Here is a 23,715-nt window from a genome sequence, read left to right on the forward strand (position 1 = left end):
GTGTAGCTGAGCTGGAGCATGCCATGAGCCACACTGCCTGGGTGGAGGAAGCCTCTTCCTGCATCAGACAAGGGGGCTGGTCCAAGCCCTAGCAGGAGCTGCCCACCAAGACTTCCATACTGTGTTTTCATGACTGAGGACTCCAGAAATGCTATTTTCCTTATTGCAGTGAAACATGTGTTTGTATGGGTGACAGAGAATCAGTGCCAAATGCAGATTTTATTTTTTTTACGATAATAAAAACAAAGCTCAGTGCTGGTTGCTGGTTTCCATCCAGATCCCTACGCTCTTGGGGGATGTTTTGAGTTTGCTGCATCAGGAGACTTAACATGGGTTTGGTTTTTATGATGTTTGTGCTGTGGCTCCCGTGCCCAGATGCTCTGCTCAGGGTTTTCCCATGCAAGCATCAGGGCTGTGCTGCTGGAAGATGGCCAGAGCCCAGGGATCTGCCTGTTTTCTGCCTGGCCAGGTCATACCAGCCATGTCCTGCTTCTGTTTTCCCCCATCCCCAGCCAAGCCTGCATCATCCCAAGGCACAGCACTTGAGGCTTGTGCAGCACCTGTGCTCTTGGCTGGCTGGGACCCACAGTCCTTCCCCAACAGGCTTGATGATTTTCAAACTTGCCATACCTTGCTACAGTGCATTTCTCACTAGCCAGCACTGATTTTTTTATTTCTATTACTGAGCTGAGATAGGGGAAGGCTGGGCTGACACATATGCTCTAAATTATGCTGCTGTATCTCTGGTGCTGTCAGTCACGGTGTGCCCAGGCCCAGGATCGTGCAGCTGTTCTGGCAGCAGGCACCTAAGGATCAAAGGTTTAGATCCGTTCTTGCTGTCACAAATGTTTTATATCTGATTTCTCCTTGAGGGAAACTGGGGGGAGGATGGGCTGGTACATCTGAGGAGTATAGGCACCATGGAGCATCGTTTCTGTGACCTGAGCTTCATCTCCCTGTGCCTGTGTGTTGAGGACCAGCTCTGGGCTACAGAAACACCTGCCTCTGCAAAATGTGTGTGTGTGAGACGAGGACATGGGTCACCAGTGCTTTTTGATGGGGGGATGGTGTCTGAAAGGCAGGCACTGGCAGGCAGCTGAGCCCTGAGAGTTTGCCCCATAGGTTGGTACCCCACAGCCTGTGCTGCCTCTGCCAGCTGCAGAGAACCTGCCCCTGCATTCTGCATCCTCCTACATCATGTGAGCTAGGGCAGCTCGCGTTTCCTGGTGATGCTTTTAAATCTGTTGGAGAAGTCATACTCTGACCAGGAATTTCTCCACTGCTACCATGATAGCTGCTTAGTGTGGTTTGGGCTGGGCTGGGCTGCAGCACATCACTGCACAGTGGGCATATGGCAGGAAAGCTCTCTGTGAGGGCTCAAGGCATTTTGGTTAGTCTTCTTACTGCTTTTCCTGTGCTCTTCCCACTCTGCTAGGGGTGTGAGAAGTGTGAAAATGGAAAAAAGCCCTTGTAGTGGAGCTGCTCAGCACAGGTGATGCTCCCGCCCAGCAGGAGCCTTGTGAGTTAATTGTAGGAGCAGGGAAGCTGAGGCATGGCTGGAGGGAGTCCAGGGCTTTTCCAGAACCAGAAATCAAAGTGCAGTAGTGGGGAGTTTGGTCTGACAGCATTTCTTGTCCTTGCTGAGCTCCTTCCTTGGAGCAGGTTGTGCCTTGGTGCTGTCTTGGTGCATCTCTGCTCCCCAAAGCAGTTAGCTGACAGAGGGAGGGGGAAAGGTGAGCTGGTGGCTTCTTGGAGGCAGCTAAAGCCATGCATGTAACTGTCCTGTGTGTTTGCAATTATTTTATTTTCCTTTCATACCTGTTTTTCTAATATATGTGGTTTTTTATAACCTTTCCCTCCCTTGGAGACACTTCACATTCATATGCTGCTGTTACCATCACCCCTCGTTGCTGCCTGGCTCAGAAGGGTGGCTGCTCAGGGAAGGATAGTAGCATTAGTTTCTAAAGCTGTGTAAAGATCCTCATGGAAGCAATTACCAGATGGATTACCCCTGGCTTTGCTGCTGTGAAAAGCCCATGTTGGGTCGAGGATGCTGACTATATTAACAGCACGATCCCTTCCTTCTTGGGAGGAGTGGTTTGGATTAACCTCCTGATTTTTGAAGGGCTGGGTTGAAAGCAGAATGTTCAGAGCAGGGATCTGGCTGTCTGGCTCCTTTATTCTTCTCTCCCTGTTCCCCTTTTCCTTTCCCCTGATGTGTCCTGTCCCAGGCTGTCCTCTGGCACGTGGGATCCACAGCTCCATGGGGAAGGGAAGACCTTCCCCAGCCTCTGAGATGCTCAAGCTGTGTGGTTTGGTAGGAGTTTTGGCTGTTATGCAAGAGGAGCTCAGCTGGAGACTGAGTACAGCTATGGGCTCCTAAGTACTAAATCATCTGCTGCTCCTGCTGAAGCCTGGGAAGGCTGGTTTGACCTTCATGGCTGGGAAGCAGCTCATGTCTGTCCTGAAAGGCACAGAAGGAAAACAAAACACCGTCTGTCCATGTAGGAACTTGCTTTTGCCACTTTATTTACCCACCATGGCTCTGGGCTCTTCTCAATATATTCGACCTCTGATGATCCTGGGAGTGTGCTGAACCTGGCTGGTGTGGGGGGGACACATGGGATGTTGCCTTGATTTCTTTCCCAATTAGTGCCCTTTGTAATTGCTGACTACCTTTGGGGAGCAGCTCTTGCACTCACCCACGCACTGGCCGTACAGCCAGCAGAGGATGGCACTGAGTGGTGGCAGTGGGCTGGGGAGGGGCTGCTTGTGGTGCACCAGTTAATGTGGCACCATGGCCCCAAAGATGCTCTTTGGCATCTCCTGGCACCCTGGTGAGCCTGGAGAGGGCTGCCAAGAAGATCCCTTCTGGCAGGGAGCAAAGGCGCTTTTGGGAGGTAGCAGGTGGAGAATGATGGAGAGAGCCTGGTGGAGCTGTGGGTATCCCACTGCTGATGGCATAGGTGGGGGACTATTTCCATCAGCTCAGGGGAGCTGGCTTGGGAATTGGTGCTCAATTCACTGTGAGGCTGCTGCCAGTCCAGCAGTTTTCCACTTATTTTGTTTTTTTTAAACCTGAAATCTTAAAAAGTCTTAATGAAAGCAGAGACTCTTAAAACCTATCTGGTTTTGTTTGCCATCCAGATTTAGTATTTGTATACCCATTAGAAGGGTTCACAGGTGCCAGTGGACTTGGATTGGCTTTGCTCATCCTTTCCTGAGGGCTGTGGGAAAACCCAGAAGACCATTTTTTGATAGAAACTTGAGGAGAGACTGATGCAGCCCAAGGACAAGCAGTTGAACTGAGAAGTCCTGCAGCATCCCAGGAGAGCTGCGGGCAGGGGGAGGAGGAAATGACCAAAAATCTTCTCCATCCTTCTGCTTGACTCCCAGCACAGACAGAGCTGGGTCTTCCCTTTTGTCCAGTCAGCAGCTTGGTTTGTGCTGACCTCCTAAATATTCAGCTCATTATACACTGTAACGTATAAATAAAACAGAAGCAGGCAGCAATATTCTCCAGGAGGATATAATCGGCTTCCTTTCCTTTTTAATTATACAGGATTTGTCTCCATGTGTCAGGCTATCCTATGGGCTAATTTATAATTTTTTAAAGAGTTAAGATCGGTGTTCTTTATGCAGTGAGACACGTACACACCTGATTTTGGGGGTCCAAGACGAAAGAGCATCTTTCTAGGTGGAAATGCAAGGAATTTTGTTGCTGGGTGTTGTTTCTAGAGGTCAGTGGCCTGGATCCTGCATTCCTTTCCATTGTCACAGAGAGACAGGAGGTTCTTCAATATGTTGGAGGCAGTGAGGGTCACCATGGGAATTCCTGGGATCTGTCTGGGGCGTGTGGTGCTGGCTGCTAGCATGCATTGCCTGTCCCTCTGCAGAGGCAGGATGGTGGCCTGGTGCTACAGCCAGTGGATAGGAGCATTGTCCACGCATGGAGCTCTGGCCTCAGCTGCCTGCAGGAGATGTGTATATATTTTAACCTGGCACCACTGCCAGTGCAGCAGTTGCTTGCTGATAAGTGTGGTGTGAACTCTGAGCTGACTTGTTTTTTTCCTAAGGGAAGCCCTTGAAAGAAAATTTGGCTTTTCATCAAAGCAATGAATCTGTCATCTTTCCCTCTGTGCAGCTCAGAGTCCCCTGCTTCTGATTTGCGAATAAACTCCCCATTTTGGTGGCTGCCCTGGCCATCCATTTTAAAACTCAAGCTTTGGTCCCCTTACTGGAAAAAGCATCAGTAATTCTCCAGTGGCTTTTCATGCTGTTATATTTGGCCGGAGACTTCAGCAGATTTAAGCCTCTGGAGGGTGTTTCAGACCATGTATATTGTTTACCACAGATACAGACAAGAAGATACACAGACTGCTGGTTCTAGCTGTGATTGACTTAATGATGGCCCAGATTCCTTAGCCCTGGGTCAGCTGCTTGCACTGAATCCCTGGCCAACAACCTGAGCTGATGCCAGCTGAGTGTGGGGGTGATAAAAAGAAGATGCTGAAGAGCCTTCTCACAGGCCTTGAGGGGGATTTTTCCATCCAGGCTGAAGTTGCAGCTGTACTTTGTGAGGGTCAAGTCGTCTTCAAGTTCTTGAAGGTCACATCTTATTCCATGGCCCCTTTCCAGCCTGTCATTCCTATTGCCTGATGCAGTAGGTGCCGTGATTGCGTAAATGTGTGTGTGCACCACAGGAGAGATCCAGGCTCTGCCCACACAGGAGCAGATGTTACAGAGGTGGTGAGCAGCAAGGGCAGGAAAGGTGGGGACAGTGTGGGCTTGCCCTCAGGCCCAAGTGAGAAAGTGGGATACTGAAAGATCCTCAGGGACTCGTGCTCCCTGCTGAGGCAGCAGAGGAGGAGGTGATGCTCCATCCTTTGAAGATGGAGCGGGATGCCTGTGGATGTGCATGAGCGGGAAAGGGTCAGTGGCAACGAGAAGTTTAATGGTGGATGCTCAAAGCTTCTCCAGGGACCCCAGCTGCAGGGCAGCCTTTGCTGGAGAAGTGGTTTGCTTTAATTAAGTATCTGTATTAATATTTTATTTGATTTTTCTTTTGTTTTGTTCTTTCTTCCCCCAAAGTGGGGTCAGAATAGACTCAGATCTGAAGGTTTTCCTTAAGAGACAAAAAAAATCACCTCCAAGCAGGGGGAGGTGCTGGTCCTTCCTGGAGCAGGGTGGGATCCTGGATCTGCTGTGTGTCCCCATGGGGTCCCAGAGGAGCTGCCACCAAGGTGCTCATGAATGTTGTGCCCAGGTACCAGTGCAGGAGGAAGAGGAGTTTCACAGCCCTCAAATAAACGAACTGCAGCTAAAATCTCCATGGGTCAGAAAACTAATTAGGGCAGATCATGGCCGGGGCCCAGAGCTACCTCCATTCCCAGTGTGTTTGTGTCAGCACAAAGCAGGGGCACTGAGCCAGTGAAGCACTTAAGCAAGTACTTAACATCAGGTGTTTAAACAGGAGTTTCTCTCGGTTACTACAAATGCCTGGAGTTGCTTAAGTTTGTATTTAAGTGCTTGATTGGCTTAGGGACTGTGCAGTTTGGGGAAGGAGGGTAAGAAGAAGGACGTGATTTCCAGGGTCCGTACCGGTTTGGTGCTGAGCAGTACCTGATGTACCTGGAGGATGTCATGCAGGATGAGTACAAAGCCTGTTTTCCAAAGACCCACAGCCTGGTTATGGCACTACTACATCCTCTTTGGATGGGGCAAAGACTATGGCCATGGTGCTGTGTCTGTCTCCCCCTTGTATCCTGGGGCTGAGGCCATTGGGATGCACAGCACTGCTTGCTCAGGGCTAAGCCAAGGCACTGGGCTCTGGGGTTGAGAAAACTACACCAAACTTGACTGAAGGATCTTGTACCTCGGTGCCCCATCTGGGTTATTCAAGGATGAGGATGAACGCGGTGTGATGCTGTCCCACTTCTTTTCCCTCTGGTGCTGCTGACCCTCTTAAGTGCATGTGCTGGCACCAGGGGATGAGGCGGGATGAGCCCTATCCTGTTTGAAGTATTATAATCCTTTCAGATGGCATTAGTGCCTGGGCCAGCAACAGCTCTATAATTGAACCTCCTGTTTGCAGGGGCCCTGCGCTTCAGTGAGACTTCTAAATCTCATTTGTATAATGCCTGGTTGCAATTCCTGCTGAAAGATTGCCCTCTGCCTCCAGTGCCCCCGAGCCTGCTGAGCACAAAGACGTCCTCGCTGGCAGAGGAGTGACAGAGCGTGACTGGGCAGCAGTGTGCTGCACGGTGTCTGAGTTTCCAGAGCTTTCACGTGTTTATTGCATCTTTTGATAGGCTGATGTAATTTTTTATTTCCCCTTCCCCTCCTGTTTTTTAATGCCTGAGTCGCAGAGAATGGGCTCAATGGCAACTGCTGGGATGGGATTATTTAGGGATGAGATTTTCCAAGGAAAGCTGGATGTGAGGGGAATCGAGGTAGAGGGTACATTTTGGCTGCTGCCAGACTCCTTTGAGGTCATCATTGCACCTGCATCAGCAAAACCCCTTTTCTGGCCAAATGGGTTCCCTGGAAAACCCTGTCAGCTCTGCCAGCCCCCTGGGCTGGCTTGGGTTTGCTGCCACCTGAAATGATGCTCATGGCAGTGGTCTGATTCACTCTGGTCTGAAGGCAGAACACAGCAGCCCCAAAAGGAAAACGGCTTGTATTTTAGCAAAGGCTTAAATTCTCTATGCTAAAATAGTGCCACAAAACAAGAAAGTGAGTCAGAATCTGCCTTTGGCTTGCACTGCCCACTCCTTGTCTTGCTGGGCAGCTGGAGGCTGGCCCTGGGGACCGGTGTGACCTGTCCGACCCCAGTCACCACTGGCTCTTCTTGGGCCAGGCTTTTCACCTGACATGCCCTTTCACTGCTGCACTGCCTCTGGGTGGCCAAAGTGCTGCCACAGCACGTTCCCTGCCCAGTGTCCAGCCTGGCCTGGCCTCCCGTGGCGGGAGGGGTGCCGGGGGCTGCCTGCCGGAGCAGAGCATCCCGCGGGGATGCCCCGGGCCCCCCGCAGCAGCCGGCTGGGCTGTGTGTTCCTCCTTCCCGCTCCAGCGATCCCTGCTGTACTGTAATCACACAATTATTATGCCATTAAAATGTCATATTTGCAGAAATCCACATAAACAAGCCATTAGCAGTTGCCAGGAAATTGTAGTTTTACCGCTAATGACCCATTTTCCCCCCACAGCACCACTCCTTTTTTTCTTAAATATTATTTTTTCCCTTTGTTTTTTGGGGTGTTTTTTTTTTGTTTTGTTTCTGAGCTGTGATTTAAGAGGCAGATGACGAATTACATCTTCGCACTGAGAGGCTTTTAATCTTTAATGTACAGTTACAGTGAAAAGCTGCCTCTGTGCTTGCTCTGGGCTGTGTGCTCTAAGCCAGCGAGGGTGATGGGTGGTTTTGGAGGAGGTGCCTTTAGTGGGTCATTTTTTGGGGGGTGCTTTACTGAAATGGCAGAGAAAGCTCTTGGTAAGCCCTGCTCTTGGTTGGGTGCTGGTGTGAGGTGGAAGCTTCTCTTCACAAGGAGCTTTGTCCATGTCTTTTTGTGGGTTGACCTCTTGTTGACCACCCCTTGGGGACCCCCCAGTGTGGTGTTGGAAGAGGCAACACTTGTTTGCCAAGAGCAGGCAGCCACCCCTTGGATATATTTTTCTTCTCTTTCCTTCAGGCTCACTGAGTCTCTCAACTCTTAAGCATTGACTGTGTTTCCTATAATTAATACCAGTCATTAAACTTCAGTGTTGAAAGAGAAATTACCTAATTCCAAGAAAAAAAAAGAAAATTTATTACTAGTACGTGAGAGAAAAAGAATAGGAGACTTGGAGAGATGAGCCCTGTAGAGGATAAATAGAAAGGCAAGTGGAGTATTGACTTGATCCTTTTCTAGTGCAGGGTAATTTGGTCTCTAAAGTGAGTTAGATCATAATAAATTAAATTTAGATTTCTGCACATCAGTTATATAACTCCCAAAACAGAATTCTGGTGTGAGGGAGAGGTGATAATACATGGCAGAATTATTATAATGAAGACCTTATCTGGTAACCTGTAACCAATGTGGTGTCCCTGGGTGAGCAAAGGGGATTTCTCCTGATGCTTTAACTCTCATTCCCTGTCTCGGATCAGGCACAGGTGAGAAACATATGAGTCCCTGTGCACAGGCTGGTGAGGTCTCCTGCCTCCTGCTGCTTGCACAGCTGGGAGCTTTTCATGCTTTCCTCTTCTGCTTTGTGCAGGTATGGTTTGCAGAGGTCAGTATGCACCTGTGTCTGAGCATCCTGCTCCAAATTCAGTTACCCTTGTAGGGAGGCTTGGGATGGAAAGAACACCCAGAAGATTTGGACAGGTGCTGTGGATCAAAAGCAAATGACTGATCCCCAGTATCTACTTCTGGCTGAGAAAGTCAACCCAATCCAAGTCTTGCTTTGTGGCCAGATAGGGATTAAAAGAACTCTTTAATCTCTGGCATGTAGTTACTCTTGATCTCAGGTGTGTATTTAATTACCCAGTATTTAATATCTGCCCTACTGATAGCTTTCCTCAGCCCAAAAAGGAGGGCCTGGGTGAATCAAGGTGGGCTGGTGTCTTTCAGGTGGAGATTGCACAGGAGTATTAATTAGTCACTGCAGAGTGAACCAGGAATGCAGCCCTGGGATGCAATGCTCATCCAGAGCAGGATGAGAAGTGAATACTATGGGATAAGGCACTGGTATTTGCCCATGTATCCATTTACTGCTGGGACCCCAGCCCTGGTAACAGGACATTAGTGGGGTTAGATGGATGCAGGGAAAATGCCATGCCAGACCCTGCCATGTGCCAAACCCCTGCTTCTGCTGCCTGGCCAGAGCCTTGCTGCCCTTGTAGCAGGTGCAGAAGCTCCAGTTTTCATGAGAGAATCCACCAGCCCTCCGACCTGAGCCATCAGATTCTTGCCCAGCTGCACCCTTCTAGCTGATGCAAGGCTATTGGGATTAACTGACATTAAAAAAACCAAAATAGCATCAATACACACACATGCACACACACAGCTTACAGCCTTAAGTGCTGTGTGGCCACTTTTGAAAGCCATTTCTCTTCTTATTAAGTTTGATAAAACCAACTTTTATTTTTCTTCACAGCATTAAAATTTAGGGACTGCAGCTCTGGCTGTTGTTTTAGCAGCGCCAGGCCTCCTGGGGTCATCGTGAAATCTTATAAGCATCAGGCTGTCGGTGGCTCCGCGATGCAATCGCCTCACTTTCCCCTGATCTTTTACTGCGGTGCTAAATCATGTTTTGCAAGATGCCTTAGCAAAAATCCAACATAAACAGCATTTATCACCCTGTGCACGTCAGCCCTCCCCAAAGTCCGCAGGCGGGCTGTGAGCGTCCTCCTCGTAAAACTCCTGCAGGGACCTTACTGGTTTCATAACTTTCTCCCAGCCTTGAATAACTTTCTTCCAATCCTGAATAACTTCATCTCAGTGTGGCTGGTGACTTGGGGGTTTCTTCTGATCTTCTCACACTGGGGTAGGTGCTGGAGGAGGTCCTGAGAAGGCCATGGGGTCACACCAGGGGAGGATGAATATGACCCTGTGTCTGGAAACCCCTGCATCCCTGGAATTTGTTGGCTTTTTGGGAGTGCTCGTGTCACTGTAACCCAGAGCGATGTGGGGCATCCTGTGGCTGGAGGTGCCTGGCTTGCTCCTGTGGTGGTTCACTTGCAGGAGCCAGTGCTCCCTCCCCCCCTTCCTGTTGCTACAGAAAATGCACTGCCAGATGCGAGTAAAATCAATTACGGGATAAAAATCGCCCTTTTCAAAAGCTTCATTTTGCGCTATTAGCAGGCAAAATCAGCTTTGAGATGGTATGAACTGAGGAGGGGGGAGAAAAAAAGCAGAAGAAAAGATCAATTATTGGATAAGATCACAATTTTCTTTAGGGCTGAGATGTCTGTAAATGTTTGCATCTCTCAGTGTTACAGGTAGGCTGAGATCAAAGAGGTGGTGCTGCTGTAGCGATGAGATCTTATCGGCGCTGTTTTGTGCTGGCTGCCTCAGACACTGCCAAAGGATGCTTAAACCCCCGACAGCTTCTGCTGCTCAGGGGTGCTTAAACCCCAACAGCACCAAGCCACCAAGAAATGCTTCAACCCCTGAAGATTGTTGGAGCTGCTGGGTAACCCCAAAATGCAGCTCCTTCATCCTTCTGGAGTTGGGGGACCACACAGGCACATGCTTCCCTTCTCTTCTCCCTGCGGTAGGGCTGAAGTCCTCAGTGGGAGAGGTGTGGTGGCAAAGATGGACTGAAATTGGGCTGGGAGCATGATGGCCCCCTTCTTCCAGAGCCCTGTTGCTGGAGCCAGCTGTGGTAATGTGGGACTGCTCCTATCTGATGGCCCTTTCCAGCCTGAAGGGTTACAGGGGCAGTGGGTCATGTGATGTAACATACTTTTGATTTTTGGCTGGAGAGAAATTAAAACCCTTACAAAACGTTTGTGCTTTTTTATTTTCTTGGGACCGTGCTGCTTGAGAGGGGAATCCACCGGAGACCTGAATTCGGTTTCAAATTAGTCATTTTATTTCAAATTGGCAGGCTGTCTTTGACGTGGTGTTTCGGGACCTAAGGACCAGATATAAACCCTGAAAGCCTTATGGGACTCCTTGTTAACCTGCTCTTGTGATGCTTGCCTGTGCTGCAGGGCTGACTGACCTCCGGCGGGGTTGGGAGGAGCTCTGGAGCTCTGGGGTCAGTCGTCCTCCGGTCTCTCCTGTCTCTAACGGGGCTGACTTTGTGCGCGCAGGAATCGGACGTGGACTGGGACGACCTTTGGGATCAGTTTGAAGAGCGGAGGTACCTGAGTGCCCGGAGGTGGAAGGGCGGCGAGGACCCGTACCGGCTCCATGCCTTTAACCAGCGGGAGAGCGAGAGGATCCCCAGTGACCGCGCTGTCCGCGACACCCGCCATCACAGGTTCTGCCTCCCCCTGGCTCCTCCTGATCTTCCTCACCAGACTTCATGGCATGGGGGCATAGTCCTGGTCCCCTTCAGGGCCGTGGTTTTGGGATGCCAGTGGGTGCTCTTGGGATTGGGTCTGCCTGGGTTGTGTTTCGGGGATCGAGTTGTTGCTTGATTTCTTGGCATGTCTGGAAGCCTTAAACCTATTAATTGAAATGGTATAAATTATTCCAGGATGGAAGAAAGGAAAAGTCTTTATTTTACCTTCAGAAAAGTAATGCTTGCAAGAGCAAGTCTCAGTATTGGGCTAAGTCTTCACTGTTGCTAGGAACTCTTGCTCTGCAGACGATGCAATGAGGTGGTGCAAGGGGGATAAAATAACTGGTGGGCATTGATTTTGCTCTGCAGAGAGAGAGGAGTGAGGAATAAGGGATAATTGCTGAGTGAGGAGGGAAAAAGAGTAAGAACTTGATGGATTACTAGCTGCTCCAGCACCACTGAGGTCAAAAATATCCTTTGGTGCCCAAAGGAGCTCTTGGGAGAGGCAGGGAGGATTGCAGCAACAGTTTCCTTGTAGATGAAGCTGCATTCCCTTGTCAGTGTGAGAAGGGTGTGGTGGGAGTTTTGGGGCACCCTTGCTTGCTGAGGTCTCAGCTGTAGTCTCCCTCTGGTTGTCTTTCCAAACTCACCAGGGAAGAGCGGTCCTTCATGCTGAATGTCAGTGGGGTTAATTGTTAGTTTGCTGGATGGGGTGATGCAAGCATATCCCAAAGGTGAAGGAAAAGCTCCCAAGGTCCCCTCAATGCAGTTTTCCTCCTTGTTCTCTGAGGACACAGTGTATGCCTGGTCCCTGCTGTCAGTCACCAGTCTACATGCAAGCTCTTTCCATGGAGCTGTGCCTGGCATTATGTCCCAGCTTTCTGGCAGCAGCTGTCTCTACTGCCTTGTCCTGGGAGCCCTTTGGGGGAAGTCTTGCTTTGGTGGGAGCTCTGTGCTGGACCCAGCCATGGCATGTGCTGCCCCTGCTGCACCTTGCTCCCAGATCAGAGTGACTCCACTCCTGGCATCTGACCCAACTCTGAATTTCCCCTATTCCAGTTCAAATGCAGCACTTAGGCTGAAATGCTGAAACAGCACCAGTTCCCCAGCCCTGTAGCAAGCAATGTGCTTATTTATTTATTTAGCTTCTTTTTGTTGTAAGGACCAGATGCTCCTTTCTCCGGAGAGGAGCTGTCAGCCCTGACGGACGCCTGTTGTAGCTGAGCAGAGAGCGAATGTGCTATTCCTGGAGAGAATTAATGCCAGGGATATTAACCATCTGCCCTATTAAAAGGGAAGATTGACTCGGCTGCCCCTTGCCGTACCCCTGCTGCGCAGTGGCAGCCACCTTGTTCCTGGGCGGGCAGATGTGGCACTGAGAGCTCCTGTGAAAGAAAAGCCCTCGTTAAGGAGGAGGTGAAGGCACAGCACATGGGAGGGGCTGGGGCTAATTTAATTTGTTTCCAATTTCCTTAACCCGGTAATTGGATTCTGATTTATTGAATATGCCTGAAGAACGCTGTGGATGATGAGCCATTAGCCAAGCATTAGAGTGGCCACTGAGGAAATGGGGCTGCCGGGAGGTCTGGGGGAGGCAGGCGCTGATGGGGAGGATGGAGGAGGGAGAAGGATCTGGGATTGGTGGCTGAGGGAGAGAAGAAGGTGCAGATCTGAGGCCTCTCTGGGAAGATAATCCTTACTTACGGCACAGGTGTCCTGAGAGCTGCTGCAGGTGATGCTCAGGCCTTGCTATGCAACCCGGAAGCTGATCTTGAATTGTGCACCAGAACTGTGTGGGAAAGCACGGATACACATGGCCTGCTCTTGGAGCAGGGAGAAATTGCTCATGGCTGTGCAAGAACATGTAAGGGGAGTCCAGCATGGGGTTGACTAGATGTCCCTCCTGCAAAGGGGAGAGCAGGGTTCTGTGGGCCAGGCTGCTGTGGGAGGACACCCCTAGTGCTCATGCTGCTTGTCCTACTGGAGGCTGTGTTTAGAGGCTTAGTTTCAACGGAAAACCTGGATTAAGCTGCTTTGTGTGAGCCAGACTAGAAGTTCTCAGGCTTGCTTTTTTGAGAGTGAGCCCAAAGTGTCGGACCTTGATTCTACTCCAGCTGAATTGGAGCAAGGTACATCCTGTCATGGACCTCACACTGTGCCAAGAGGCTCCTGCCCAGCTTGCACGAGGGTTTAGGAGGCTTTGGAGAGAGTCTTACCCATCGCTTCAGCTTGTTCCCATACACAGGCAGGTTCTCCTCCAGCCTCTCAGGTGTTGTACTCTGCTCTGTGACCAGGTTCCGAGTGTGTTGGCTCTCCATCCTTCATTGCCTCTGTACGATGTGTGGTAGCACTGAGATGCACAGACCTACACAGCGTGGTAATGCCCAGAAATCCATGCATTGTATCCTAATCCTAGGGACTGGAATGTGGGGAAGCTGCTCCTTACAGTATCTCTGTGAGGTGTTTTTCATTAGGGTGGTTGCAGAAGGTTTCCTGGTGTTTTCTCTGCTAATCCAGCCAAGCATCTGGACTTGCCAGCGATAGCTGAGTATACAGAATCTGGCAAGGGCTGAGCAGCAAAGCTCCTTGCCAGGAGGTCATGGAGAGGGCAAATACTTTCAATGGGATGGGATGTGGCACTGACAGCCAGTTGCTTAGCAATGTTTGCTGGATTGATTTTGTTTTTAAATTGCAGCCAGTGGAATAGTTTCAGATGGAGAGGAATTGCAGTGTTCCAAGGAATCAGAGCAGGAGAAACTGTGGTGAATCTCTTTGTCTGCCTCTGGCTAGTGCAGAGCTATGAATTTCTGCTTGGTTTGTGGGTGATTTCAGCCAGAGAACTGTCATGCTTTCTGTGGATTACCTTGTGTTACTTGGCCTGGGAGATCTCACAGCTGGAGCATTGCTCCTGGTGACCCTCTTGTGTTTTGCTGCCATTAACTCCATTCCTGGTTGCCTGTTGACTAAGCCCTTGGACCACATAAAAGGCTGCCTTTCTCCAGGAGAGACCTTGGATGGTCCTGTGGTGGTACCTCCCATGCCCACCAAAAGTCAAGGTTAAAACATCCCTGTGACTGCATCAGCAGACTGGACCTGGACCTTGGTGTCACATCCACACCGTGCACAGCCAGCTTGTGCTGCTGGAGTGGGTGGCTAGTCCCCCTCCACCACGGTAGCCACATGCAGTTGGGATTACCTCATCCCCACATCCCACCTCCTACAACTCCCACTGGCAAACTGTGGGACTGAAACGGCAGTGAATGAGTCAGTGCCAGGCGTGAGCATGGTGAGAGAGGATCTGAGGTTTCCAGTATTGCTCAGCGGCTTGGAAAGCCGACAGGGAGGATGCGTCGCCCCGAGCCAGAAGATTTTGTCCTGATGGCTCCTGGGCTTTTTCCATCTGCAGCAGACAGCTCCTGGGGAGGCTGGTATTCACCACGCCAGTGCTCCATATGCTGCTTGGGCTGACCTCCACCTCCCCATGCTCCGTTGGGTTTGATGGATGTGCAGATGCTGTTGTGGCTGCCAGGCTCAGCTGGGACCGCGAGGCACGGCCGGCACCGGCCTGAGCGGGGGTTTTTGCTGGCTGAGGGCGGCAAAGCAGAGAGGGGAAATCAGGGACAAGGAGAGGAGATGAGAGGCTAGAGGAGAGGTGAGAGCCTCCAGCAGACGTCTCCAGCTATTGCAAATCACGTCAGCCAACTTCAGGCATCTCCCAGTGTCTGTTTTCCTCTATTTGTCTTGCTTTTTACTTCAGCAGTGCCGATACGTGTTTAGTAGTGCTGTCTCAAGAGCTGATAAAGCAAGAAGGCCAAGGATGGAGCCCTCTCAAATTCTAGCATAAGACTCCGCATTTTTGAAGTTCCCTCCTTCCTTGAGTCCTAAGTGCTTTACAAGAGGTCCTACCTACCCAGCTAATGTTTAATTTTACAGCTGCTTAGGGGTGTGTTTGTGTATGTGTGTGTCTGAGATAGAGAAAGCAGCTGCTAAGATCAAGTTGTGATTGAAACACGAGGCTGGCAGGGATGTTGCAGGCATGAAGATCAGGTGTTGCATTGTCAGCTGAAGGTGAGAGCATCCTGGCAGCCCAGAAGCCAGGTACTGCCAACTTGTGCCCCCTAGAAAAGCTCTGCTGTTGTAGTCTGTCCTGTTCTCTGTGAGGGGAACAACACATGCTCTAAGGTTTCCCCGAGGTTTCTCCTCTTAAACCCCTGTGCTGTGCCAGCTGGAGAGCGTCCCTTGGGTAGGAAGGCTGCTTAGGACTGGTTGCTCTGCTCAAATGGTCTGTTCATGGAAGGATGGGAAGATGTAGGTGGTGCCTGTGATGTTCCCCTGAAGCAGAGAGCTGCTGTCTTGTATTCTCAAGGTCCAGGAATGTCAGGATTTCAGCCCTTGAGCAGGAGCATTACACACTGGAGTGCTGTTTTGACCCATTAATTTCAGTGTGCATCCCGAGGGTGCAGAGCTTGCACATTCCACTTTGCGGTGGGGCAGCTGTGGTTGGGGTAGGCAAAAATACCTGGCTGTGCTGAGTGTGGGGATGACTGGGAAGAACAGGTGGTCCTGAGGGTCACCTCTGCTGGGTGTGCTACCTGTGTACACCTGGGGCTGAGTGCGGCTCTCTGCCCTTCCCTGTGTCCCACTTGGACACGGCTGGCACATGGCACACGGGAGCGTGTGTTGGCATCCCTGTGCAGATGAAATGAGGGCAGCTGTGTCACGTGCAGGCTTTGGAGTGGCTCTGCTTTGAGGTGAGTTGGTGGTTGCCACCCGAGAGTGGCAAACAGTTGAGTGGACTGAGAATATTGTGATATCTTCTTGGGAGTGAGGAGTTGAAGAGGAAAAAAGGAGGTTTTGACAGCATTGCTTTTGGTTTGGCATGTTTATGATGCCCTTGGACTTCTCACATTGCCTTGTCTTCTTCCAGCTTCCTTTTCCTCCAGACCAAAACCACTTTGAGGTTGTTCTTGAGGTGAACACTGGGTCTCAGCAGCTAGAAATGCATTTTTTGCCTCACATAGGGATTTAAGCATATTGCTTTTCTCGCCTGGTTTCTTGAGTGTCCCCAAAGGAGGAACTTAATGTCTGGAGGAACTTAATGTCCAAGCAGGACAGAGTGGGGGCTCTGCTCTGATGTCCTCAGTGGTACCTGAACATCAGACCTGCAGAAGCAGGTAAGTCCCTAGGGTCCCTAGCAGGTGACCAAACCTAGTTTGAATTTGAGGGAAGGTTTGCAGGGACCTAGATGGACTTTGCACAACTGAGAGCAGAACCAAATCTAGAGATTTTTGAGGTCTCCTGTTATCTTTCACTTTGCTGACTCCATACATTTCGTATTTTGGCCTCTGGGCTGTAGCTGGGCTAATCCACTTTTCTGTGGAATGCAGACAAAGTCCTGAGGGTTTATTATTTTTAAAATGTGCTTATTCAAGCAGTGTCTCATGAGTTGCTGGCTTGGGGTGTGCTGTGTGGTAGACCAGGGCAAGAGGTGGTGTGGGCAGGGGTCTCCCTGTGCCTGATGCTGCTGGGTGCATCTGCTTGGGGCAGAGGGTAGTGGGGCAGGTCTGAGCCGAGGAGCCTTGAATGCAGTGCATGTGGATGGAGCCCTGCCCTTGAGGTCGGATGAAGGAGCGAGGCGGGTGAGAAGGATGGGGGAGAGGGAGTCCTCAAATGCTGCCACATCTGTGGACCTGGCATTGGTGAAAGCTGGAAGAGGTGTCTTCATGTGGCCAGATGTCTGTGCTGCTGGCTTTGCTCTGTCCTGTACCCTCTTGTGTGGGTGCTCACCCATCTGCATGATGCTCTGAGGGGAGAAGGGTGGCAGCACCTTGTGTGAGCTTGGGGTGGCTTGTTGTGGGGGGGCTACAGGTTTCTTCTTGCTTTTGGGACTCATTATTAGCTGCTGGGTGGCTGCCAGCAATATCCTGAAGAGTTTTTCTGTTCCTTGGTTTGTTGTTCCAGCTGTTGCTGTTTTCTGGGCAGAGCCAGGATGTTTGTCATTTCATTGCAAAGTAAGATTTATCACATTTGGGCAAGGTTCTGTATGCGTGAGGGCCGTCCCTGGATCTTTTGCCTGCAAAGCATTTTGGGGCTGAAACAGCTGGGTAAGAGAGGATCTGGGATACCCCTGCCTTTGGTCTTGGTCTCCTTACTTCTAGTGACAGTGAGAGCAGAGCACGACCCTGCAGGTGAGCAGGTACACAAATCAATGGTGGAAAACAGCTTTGAGATGGAAGTATCTCCATTAGGAAGCAGCATGGTTGCTTTTGTCTCTTGGACATCAGAGCCCAAGAGGTTAGCTCTCAGCACTGTGTTTTTCCATCACCTCCTTAGGCTGAGATCTCTCGGGATGAAGATACGAGAACAATCCTTCCAGTAGAGTAGGGGCTGGCGTGTCCCTTTGGGATAAGCTAGAACTGCCTGCATTGGCCAAGGTTTTGTTTCTGCCCTTGGTCAGACAGCTTTTGTGGCCTAAGTTTGAAACTTGTGGGAGGTGGGCAGAGAGAGAATTGCTTGTGATTCTTTTGTGCAGCCCAGTCACCCTTTGGCAATGGTAGAAATAGCAAACAGAGGCTGGTGATAGGAAGGGAAGCATGTTCTGTAGCTGCTATTGAAGCAGTTGGGCAGCTGGATGTCAGTGAGAGAGGCGGCTTTGGGCAGCATCTCGCTCTCCACACACTGTCACCAGCCACTGACCAGCCATTCTGAGATCCAGCCACACTGTTGGTGTAAGAGGGGATTGTCATGTGGTGCTGGGATTTATTTTATTTTTTAGGGAATTGTTGTTCTTATCTCTTCTCATTGTAGTTACTCTGTTTTCAAGCTCTACAGCCCCCCAGGAATTTAGATCCACCCTAAACAGGTTGGTTGCTAGCACAGCCAGGTACCCTGGGTGGGAAAATTTGCTGTCTGCTGGCAGAAGACCCAGTGGGGAGCTCCCCTTATCAAACCCCATTATCTGTAGCTTTGTGCTGGAGTTTTTACCTGCTGTCATTCACAGCTTGGACCTGCGCATTGCTGAGGCTTTGGAATGAGCTGAAGTGTGAAGCCCCAGGTGCAGTTTAGAGGATGCAAACTGGGAAGGCCAAAGAATTAATGGTGAGTTGTACTTGGAGAAGAGGTGTGCACTGCCTCCCTAGACTACCACACAGCAGTTATTTTACCCTTCCAGCCCCTGTCAGGCAGCTGTGCCAGCATCTCATGGTCGTGGTGGCCAGTTTTCTGCCCACATCCTGAGACGACACTGGTTTCTGTCTGTTGGCTAAACCTGACCCACTTATGAGTATAAATGGGCCAAAAGCTAAGTCTTTCACTCAAAAGAGCTCAGTTCTGCACAGCGTAGATTCAGTCTACTTGGAGTGCTCACCTCACATAGCGGCATTTTGCACTTGGTTTTCTGGGTGAATTTGGACTTGAAACTCCAAGAAGGTTTGAGGAACAGTTGTGTGATCAAAACACAGAGAGACTTTTTTCCGGTAGCACAGAGAACAAGGAGTATTGGGATTGGCAACTCTTGGCAGCTAAGCGAGGAAAGCAGGACAGCTATTAATCAGAAACTGGCACTTCATAAAATCATAGAATAATTCGGGCTGGAAGAGACCACAGGAGGTCTCTGATCCAGCCTCCTGCTCCAAGTTGGGTCAGCTCTGTAATCAGCCCAGGTTTGTCTCAATGCAGAAAGCAATGAGCCCACTGGGACTCCTGCCTGTCAGGCTTGCCCCAGCATGTTGTAAAAGCTGATGTAATGTAAAAACTTTGGTTGCAGCACATGGAATTTGTAGTTCTTTCCCCCCAGCTACCTGCGTTTGTGTAACAAGCTTTGAAGTTGCTTGAGGTGCTGTCCTTGCAGTGCTTGGGTTGCCTGTATCTTGTCCAGTCACCCATAGCAAACGCATTCCAGTGAGAGGAGGGGTAGGTGCCTGCCAAAGCCTCCTGTCCTCACTGCCTGCCATCTTTAGCATCATCTTAGTACCAAATCTGTGTAACAAATCTGTTGTCACCTGATGGAGAGCTGCTGAGGTGACTGGAAGTCCTTCATCCATGTGATTAACAAGCAGGAGTCTCTGCTGCTGCTTGGGTGATGCTGATGTGTTTGGTGGCCTCAGGGCATTTTGTGTGGGACAGCAATGAGGGGACTTTTGTCATCTCCTCTTTTGGTGTTCATCACTTCTGGATGATTCATGTAACTACCACACTCATGTGTGTTCTCTGGCTTAACATTGCAAGGCTTTGCCAATGGTGAGGTTGAGGCAGGCTTGAGAAAACCTGGTCAAAGACACAAATCCCATGGAGTCTCCATTATGTTGCCTGAAAGTGGAGAATAATATTCACTGGATTGTTTTAGTACTGCAGAAATCCAGTGTTTCGTGTTCTCCTGCTTCTGCTGGAGTATAGATGGTATAGATGTGGGAATATCTGCATCAAGGTGCCTCTCTCTAATAGTTGCCCCTGTTCCCAGAGAGCTTGTTCAAAAATGTGATGGGTCTCTCTGGGGACTCACCAACTGCGACCTGAGCTGGACACTCACAGTCCTGGGAAATAGCTGGTGTGTGTCCAAGTCCCCATACTGGGAGTATCTGTGGCCACCCCAGTGTCTGTGACATTTGCTGCCCCATGTTTTTGTCTGGTGGAGGTGGAGGCCTCAGCTGACCAGATGGCTTCTGAGGCAGGGACTGGTGGCTGGCTTCAGGGGACAAAAATCGATGAATGCAATGATCTTTTTTCAAATATCTTTCTATGTAATGTCCTCTTCTGAAGCTTTCTGGGTTTGGGGTTTTTTTTTTGAATGTGGTAGGGGAAGAAAGAGTAGATGAGAAGGGTCTGCATGAAATGGGATTACAGTGTGTTTGAGCACTGAGAGAAGTTGCATTCCCTGGGGATGGCAGCCCATGTCTGAGCTGGGATATATCCTTGGCTGGTGGTCCTGGCTAGACCACCATCCCAACACTCACTTGTACTGAAGAGCCCCTTCTTCCCTCCTCAGATGTGACAGGGCTTCTGCCATTGCCTGTGTTGGATCTTCCCATGCCTTTCCTGGGAGTTAGTGTGTTCCTTGGGCATCTTGGACACACAAACCACCCTGTGTGACTCGCACAGACCTCACTGGAAAGGAGGGAGACTTCCAGGCACTAAGATCCCAATCCAAACCCAGATGCCTGAGGCAGCCTGTGGTACTGCTCTGCCCCCTCCAAGCCCGGCCTAATCACTCCCTGGAGCTAGAGATGGTGGGTCGGGTCGCTCAGCATTGTCTCCTTGGCAGGGACACAGGGTCATTGTCACCACCAGTCTAACTGCATCCCTGCAAAAGGAGCTCCTGCCAGCCTCTTGGTTTCGGGGATGCTATGTCTTCCTCACCCTGGCTGTGCAGCGGCTCCACTCAGGTTTTTGGAGCACAGTTCAACTGATCCCAGGTTGCAGATTGCGCCCTGGAGTCATGGGCTGTGACTCTGGATGTTGGCAGTCACCAAGGGGGCAGGAGCTGAGGTGAAGTGAGATGCTGAAGTTTTGTATCTTGAGGGGCTGCCTAGAGAAAAGGCTTTCCTTAAAAATGGCTTTGGGAAGGAATGCTGGGGCTGGGGGAGGCTAATGTTTCTTCAGGAGCAGGGTTGATTGTGTTTTGATTGTGGCTGCTGTAGGGAGGTGGCAGATGTGACAGTGCTTATTCTGCAGTGGTGGATTTTCAGTGCTATTCCTCCCCTCTCCTTTTTCTCGCATGAGAAGGATGAGGGTAACTCTTGAGAAGCAGCTGAGGAGTGAGCTAGGCTCTCTGAGGAGCTGATGCAAGTGTATAGGCGGGTGTTTGGGATGCAGGAGGATGTGCCAGTTAAGTGGTTGTGTTATTCATTTTTTTTCTGGAGGGCAAAGCTACTTCCATCTGAATGGGCTGTGAAAGGAGTGTGAGTTATGGCACTTGTCGGCAGAGCGAGTAGAAACCATTCCTGAGCTGTATTCTTGGCTGAAAGATGTCTGCAGGCCGAAGGGGATTGGCAGTGTGGGTACTGGGGGAGTCTGTAGGGACTTGGTGTCTTGGAGTCTGGCTGCTGGCAGTGGGGATGACTGGACTGTTCCAGCAAATATCGTGGTATAATACTAAATTTTGTACTGCTGTGTTTTGTTTATCCAAGTTGTCCCTTCTCCTGGTCCTTCAGTGCCTTGCTGATTAGGAAGAGCATCTGCATGGGACAGGCATCTTCCCAAGGAGAATCTGAGGAGCTCACAGGGGAGCAAGCACAGCTTCCATCCCAGCTGTCCCTTCCCTGAAGAATACCTTTTTTTGTGTTCCTTGCCAAAAATTGCGATTTCAGAGAGAAAGCTGAGAACATTTTTACCACTCCCCACCCCCCCCGCAAGTGATGTATTTCTTTCCCCTAAGTAATTTTGGCATTGTTTCCCTGTGAGACAGTCTTGATTTCATTTTGGAAATTCCCCGCTCACCCGTCCACTGCATTTTGCCAAGAAAAATGCATGCACAAAACAGTTCTGGGTCGATTTGAAATGACCCTTCCCTCGTCCTTTTCCAGTTCCTCCATTTTCCCTGCTTCCATCCCAGCCCTGTGGAGAGATGTTGTGTGCTGTACTGAGAACTTCTGTGCAAGCACTGGGGGAATCTTCTTCTGCACAGTCCCTGTGGGAATTTGCTTCAGTTGTAGGTTCCCTCATGAGAACAGGTTTGGCTTTGGGATGGAAGAGTTAGGAAAGCCCTTGGGATTTCCCTTCTGTTGTACAGACTGGGGTGCTGGAACAATAAGGGAAGAGAGTGCCTGGGGAGAAGGGATGGGGACTGGTGCTCTCGTGTCAGCGCTCTTGGGTGAGCCACAGTGCCTTGGTTTAAAGCATCCCTGCACCAGAGGGCATGGAATGCACAAGAAGAACGTGTGCAGCCTTTGGAGAGAGGTTTCCCTCTGTTCATATTCTGTGGCAGGTTGGTTTGTGTTGAGGAGTAACCGCTGGTGAGATGCACTGTTAGCCCAGAGTTGAGCTGCTGTCTATCCATCAATACCACGTGTCTCTCTCCAGCCTCCAGTCTTTTGCTCAGTCCCTTGGGAAATGGCAGAGCTACTACTGCCAGGGCTAATTATTCCTCAAGACAGAAGACATGTGATAAAATATTAACCTTTTTCAAAAACAGAGTCCCAGTTAATTAGCTTCACTTTTGTGACACATTCACCCAGAGATAAAAGCTTGTTCCCCAGATATCTGTCTGTGGAGCAGTGATCTTTCTGCGTGTCCCTGTCACAGTGGGGGACATGGAGGGAGAGCTGGGAATTTAATAAAAGACAGTGACCTGCCAGCCACTGCACCCTGAGGACGAACTGCTCCATTTCAAGGTGAGCAATGCCTCGGTACGGGCACTGCTGCTTTTGTTCAAGAGCGTGAAGCTGGAAACAGAGTGGGTGGTGGCATCCACCTCGCTCCCCAAACCTGGGCTGTGTCTGTATTGTCAGTGCCACATCTCTGGAGCTTGAATTTGGGGGCTACATGGGTAGATAGGGCTCAGTAGAGCTGAGTGAATAATGGTGTTGCAGTTCTTTGGTTATTTAAGAAAAAGAAAAGCCAGGAGATGGCAATTTTCAGGATAAACCAAAAGCAAAGCTGTTGGCGAATCTGAAAGTAAAAAGACAGGAAGACTTAAAGCCAAAGGGATCTGTTTTTCTCGTCCTCAAAAGGGAAAAATTTCATTTAGATCTCAAATGTTTTTGACACTCTAGTCATCTAAAAATGACAAGCTGTATTTCAAAGCAAGTATCAGATGGAAAGTACACATTGGGCTCCTGAGGAACAAACGATGTGCTGGAGTGGAAGTGATGCTGCAGTGTGTGTTGGTGGATGCAGGAACCACTGGTGGGAAGCAGTCACTGCACCAGGAGAGGCTTCTTTCCAGTGGAGGGACGGGGGCGGGGGGGGTCTCTGACAGACCAGGATTGACTGCAGAGCCAGCCATGGCCCTCAGGGTGGCTGTACCAACGTCAGCCAGTCCATGGGGGCAACAGGATCTCTTTTCTTAAACTCCATGTGCCTCCTTCCCTGCAATGGACTGGAAGCATCCTGGGGTTGTTACAGGGAAGAGAAAACCTTGCCTGTCTCGGTGCCCTTCACAGGGTGCACCCACCTGAACCACAGCAGGGCCCAGTGATGATTTGGTGCTGGCCATCCCTTCATCACCAAGTGCTTCAGCATTCCCAGGGTGCCATTGATCACTCTGCTAGAACCATCCTCTGCCTTTGACTGCTGTAACGTATTGACCACTTGTCTTACAGTTATTACGTGCCATCGATTACTTTGATAACTTGCTCCAAATAATTCTGACAGAATGAAGTTGTTTGTTTAACTCTCGTGCTTGTCTCACTATTTCTATTGACCTAATATGTTTATGTAGGCTGAAATCAAAGTCAAGTATTAGTAAATAATGGAACTAATTCTCTGAGACTCGCTCCTGTAGATAATTAAGGCCATGAGACAGTTTTCTCCATCAAACTCTTGTTTGCTTTTTTCAGCTACCCAGCACCTTAAAGTCCTACTCCATCAGCTGCAGCAAAAGGGCAATTTGTTTCGGGGCCATTTGGGTGGATTTCTGATGTAAGCACTGCAGATCCCTACATGTTGGAAGTGTGTTTGAGCTATCACAGCGTGGAGCTGGGTTTGTGCTTCCCCAGCTGTGAGTACGGAGGTGGTGTGAGGATGGGGACTTCCTCTGCTTTGATTTGCCACGTGGTGCCAGGA

The 23,715-nt window shown here is 50.1% G+C and overlaps 1 protein-coding gene across 3 annotated transcripts in view; it reads left to right on the forward strand.

Annotated features, from left to right (window-relative positions):
* Positions 1–23,715, forward strand: part of GALNT14 (polypeptide N-acetylgalactosaminyltransferase 14) — a 96,942-nt gene that overhangs the window by 22,428 nt on the left and 50,799 nt on the right. For all 3 annotated transcript variants that reach the window (XM_042051566.1, XM_042051565.1, XM_042051564.1), the window contains exon 2: positions 10,802–10,971. In XM_042051566.1, coding sequence (XP_041907500.1) covers positions 10,802–10,971 — 170 coding nt within the window. The remainder of the gene's footprint in view (positions 1–10,801; positions 10,972–23,715) is intronic.

Source organism: Corvus kubaryi, unplaced genomic scaffold, assembly GCF_017639235.1.
Source record: "Corvus kubaryi isolate FWS band 111438036 unplaced genomic scaffold, C.kubaryi_AGA036_p1.0 76, whole genome shotgun sequence".
Lineage (NCBI taxonomy): Eukaryota > Metazoa > Chordata > Aves > Passeriformes > Corvidae > Corvus > Corvus kubaryi.